Source organism: Hemiscyllium ocellatum, chromosome 31, assembly GCF_020745735.1.
Source record: "Hemiscyllium ocellatum isolate sHemOce1 chromosome 31, sHemOce1.pat.X.cur, whole genome shotgun sequence".
In the NCBI taxonomy this organism is placed as follows: Eukaryota; Metazoa; Chordata; class Chondrichthyes; order Orectolobiformes; family Hemiscylliidae; genus Hemiscyllium; species Hemiscyllium ocellatum.
This window is the reverse complement of record NC_083431.1, coordinates 38,837,811-38,842,260: the sequence shown is the minus strand read 5'-3', so window position 1 is coordinate 38,842,260 and position 4,450 is coordinate 38,837,811. Positions and strand designations below refer to the sequence as shown.

The 4,450-nt window shown below is 45.9% G+C and overlaps 1 protein-coding gene across 1 annotated transcript; it reads left to right on the top strand.

Annotated features, from left to right (window-relative positions):
• The first annotated feature begins 1,218 nt into the window (after positions 1 to 1,218).
• LOC132830403 (uncharacterized) lies at positions 1,219 to 4,086 on the top strand. The gene has a single exon (XM_060848074.1). The coding sequence runs from the start codon at positions 1,375 to 1,377 to the stop codon at positions 2,584 to 2,586; it is 1,212 nt and encodes a 403-aa protein (XP_060704057.1). The 5' UTR covers positions 1,219 to 1,374; the 3' UTR covers positions 2,587 to 4,086.
• The last annotated feature ends 364 nt before the right edge of the window (positions 4,087 to 4,450 follow it).

Sequence of the window (4,450 nt, the reverse complement as noted above, 5' to 3'; positions counted from 1 at the left end):
CACAGCAGTTCAGGCAACTTCCAACGAACAGCGAAATCGATGTTTTGGGCAAAAGCCCTTCATCAGGAATAAAGGCAGTGAGCCTGAAGCATGGAGAGATAAGCTAGGAGAGGGTGGGGGTGGGGAGAGAGTAGCATAGAGTACAATAGGTGAGAGGGGGAGGAGATGAAGGTGATAGGTCAGGGATATTCCATTGCTCCCGATGCAGTCTCCTCTACATTGGGGAGACTGGGCGCATCCTAGCAGAGTGCTTTAGGGAACATCTCCGAGACACCCGCACCAATCAACCCACACCGTCCCGTGGCCCAACATTTCAACTCCCCCTCCCACTCTGCCGAGGGCTTGGAGGTCCTGGGCCTCCTTCACCGCTGCTCCCTCACCACCAGATGCCTGGAGGAAGAATGCCTCATCTTCCGCCTCGGAACACTTCAACCCCAGGGCATCAATGTGGACTTCAACAGCTTCGTCATTTCCCCTTCCCCCACCTCATCCTAGTTTCAAACCTCCAGCTCAGCACTGTCCCCATGACTTGTCCGGACTTGTCCGACCTGCCTAGCTCCTTTTCCACCTATCCACTCCACCCTCTCCTCCCTGACCTACCACCTTCATCTCCTCCCCCACTCACCCATTGTACTCTATGCTACCCTCTCCCCACTCCCACCCTCCCCGAGCTTATCTCTCCACGCTTCAGGCTCACTGCCTTTATTCCTGATGAAGGGCTTTTGCCCAAAACGTCGATTTCGCTGCTCCTCGGATGCTGCCTGAACTGCTGTGCTCTTCCAGCACCACTAATCCAGAATCTGGTTTCCAGCATCTGCAGTCATTGTTTTTAACCAAATAGACAAGGAGTTTTCCCTGGGGCGAGGGAGTGCAAGATTAGAGGGCATAGTTTTAAGATGAGAATAGAAAGATTTAAAAGGGACCTAAGGGACAACTTTTTCATGCAGAGGGTGGTGTGTGTATGGAATGAGCTGCCAGAGGATGTGGTGGAGGCTGGTACAATTACAATGTTTAAAAGGCATCTGGATGGGAATCTGAATAGGAAGGAATAGAGAGATAATGAGCCAAATGCTGCCAAATGTGACTAGATTAGGCTAAGTTATCTGGTGGGCACGGACGAATTGGACCGAAGAGTTTGTTTCCGTGTTGTATTCCCTATCTCGATGTCTCTGGAATTGAAGTAACAAGTGATTTCTCGGAACTGTCAATCAGGAACCGGTGGGCGGTTCCGAAACGGAACGGTCGCTGTCATTGGCTGAAGTGAGGAGGCGGTGAGTGGCTGGATGTCACGGCGGTTAGAGGATAGAACCTTGTGATTAGTTGCCGTGCCTGTCAGTCAAAGCCAGGGCCCCGCCTACAAGGTGGGCGGTGAAGATGGCGGTGTTTTTCGCCGGTCGCTCCGTGAGGGTCCCCCAGCACCGGAACTCCGGGGAGTGTGTCCGCAAGCTGACTGTGAGCGCCTGCAATCCGGGCAGTGGATCCAGGCTGGGTGCCGCCGGCGTTGGCCGGGGGGCCGGTGGGTGGCGGCGGTTGCTGCTCCCTCCCTGGGTGGCGCAGAGGCCGGCTGCCCGGAGCCGAGCCGCGGCTGGGATCCTGGAGCCCACTCCCAGCAGGAACACTCCCAGGCGGGGAGCAGCAGAGCGGGGGAGCCGGCTCTCAGAAGCTCTGACCGCCCTACGGTTACACCGCACACAGCAAACACCTGGCAGTGACCCTCCTGTCGCTGTCGGTGTGACATTTCCACTGGAAAGGGACCTGTGTCCCCAGGATAGGGAGCTCAGTAATACTGACCTATACATGATGCATGTTCATGGGTTTATTCACCATGGCAGCTGCCTGTCCTGTCGGGTCTTGGCCCCTCACTTGAGGAACCACAAATACCTCCAGGGCCTTTGGAGCTTTAAACGGTCAATCGTCACAAATGGCTGGGCATCAGCCCTAGACAGTAACGGACACTGGCATTTTGTCACCATGGTACATCACCAGTGCAGACCCTACGGCTACTTTAGAGATGGCAACAAGTACTCTGGAAGAAATAATGCTGTCCCACTTCCTCGAGGAAGCAACACGCTCTACTACGATATTTTGAAAATCTCTCCCAGTGCCACCCAGAGTCAGATCAAATCAGCATACTACAAGCAGTCATTTCGTTACCATCCGGACAGAAACGCAGGCAGTGAGGAAGCAGCATTGAGGTTCACTCAAATCAATGAGGCATACTCCGTGCTGGGAAGCGTGACCCTCAGGAAGAAGTACGACCGGGGAATTTTGACGGCAGCAGATTTACGTAGCGGGAAGAAACCTTTGGAGAAAGCCCAAACCTCAACGTCAAAACAATCACAGGCTTGGAGCTCGTCAGATAAATTGGGCTCCGAGAAATCGATGTTCAATTTCGATGAGTTCTACAAAGCTCATTATGGGGAGCAATTGGCCAGGGAGCAGACCCAACGCTGGAGAAGGATGCAGCTTCGCAAAAACAAGGAAAGTCTGGAGGGGAGGTGGCATATTCAGAAACTATTGGAGATGACAGTGACTGCTATGCTTATTGGAGGGTTTTTTCTACTGTTCAGTATCGATAATAAATAAATGAATGAGGCTTCCTCAAGGACCTAATACTTGAATTTCATTGTAATTTCATGAGTGTCAAAATAGTACTAGACACACTTCTGGTCAAACAGAAAGGGGCACATTAGGAGCCAGAGTTTGTAATATTAAGGCAGTAGCTGAAAAATTCTTGTGATCACACCTCATCATTTATTGTTGGCTGTAACAATTTTTTAGTTCAGTCAAATTATTGTTTAGTAAAATAATCAGAATGCAAATTTTGGAAATTTGAAATTAAAAATGGGAATATGCTGGAGATGTGAAGCAAGTTAGTCAGCATCTGATTAGGAAAAAGACAGTTTTCAGAACCTCATTCATTACAGACACTGACTGGCTTGCTCTAAATATTTATAATTCTTATTCATAGAACTTTCTCATTTGTTTTTGGCTCCACAACTAATACACAACCATCTTTAGTCTATTTTGTATGGTCACTGAAGGTAATGCTCTGTAATTTGAAAATAGCTAATGTCTGTACTCTGACAATTGATTATATTGAATCTTAAAATGATTTTGAAAACTGGAATTTTTTTCATGTCAGACGGTGAGTGTAACTGCAAGCATTTACACTGCAAGTGCAGCATCAGTGCATTGTTATGGTAACAATGTAAAGCCAAGCCCGGAGTGAGACTCCGTTCCTCAGGACTCTTCTACTTCTCTCAGGCTTCAGGTCTGACTGTGATTAAAGATTTGGACTGTAATTTACAGTAATAGTGCACGTTCAGTTTCAGTTAACATGTACCTCTACAATTTTCTTTGCTGCTCCTACCCTAATTTGGTTCAAATCTGATTCACCATCACCCTAGAACATACAGCATGGTGCAGGCTTCTGGCCCTCAATGGTTTCACAGGTTGGCACAACTGAAGCCTAAGCTTTACTATTCCATTATCATCTGTATGTTTATCCAATGACCATTTAAATGCCCTTAAAGCTGGCAACTCTACGACTGTTGCAGATAGGGCATTCCATGCCCTTACTATGTTGTGAGTAAAGAACGTACATCTGACATCTGCCCTATATCTATAACCCCTCAATTTAAAGCTAAATCCCCTTGTGCTAGCCCTTGCACACTTTGGCTCCTAATACGGCTAAACTATTTTCAAAAATTCTATTATCAAATGTCTCCGTGGCCTTGCCCTTTCTTATCTCTCTGTCCAGTTCTATAACTTCCAAGATATTTTCAGTGCTCCAACTCTGGCCTTTTGAACATTTCTGATTTTATTACAGCACCAGTGATGTAAAAAATCCTTCAGCAGCCTAGGCCCCTATATCTAGAATTCTTTAATGCTTATCTATAGTCAATCTCTTTGTTGAATGCCTTAAATTCCTTTGATAAAATGTTTATTCAACTCTGTTTGCATCCTATGTGGCTGGAGGCCAAATATTGTTTGAACTGCTTTGTGATTCTTTACTACACTAAAGGTGCTATCAAAATGGAAGTTGTTTGGTAAACAGTAAATGTGCAATATCATAGTATAAAATGTATTCATTTATCTGCTATAGAAGGACTTAAAGGTTCAATTTTAGGACTTGCATCCTAAAATAATTATTTAAAGAGATAAGTATAAGTAATTCAGAGCTTGAATTTGTGGTAACATTTTACTGGAACAGGAATAAGCCATTCACATCTGAAGCCTATTCATCATTCAGTTTGTGATGTTTGAACTAAAACTTGTGTTTATTCTGTATTCCTCAATAGTTTATGTTGCAAGGTTCTTGTGGGCAAATCACAAGTTACCTTTAAATCAGGTACTTATTAAGAAATCTCTCAGACAATCAAATACTGAAACAATGATTTACACTTTATTAAAGGTATCAACCAAAATGAGACCCTTCAAGGAAGAA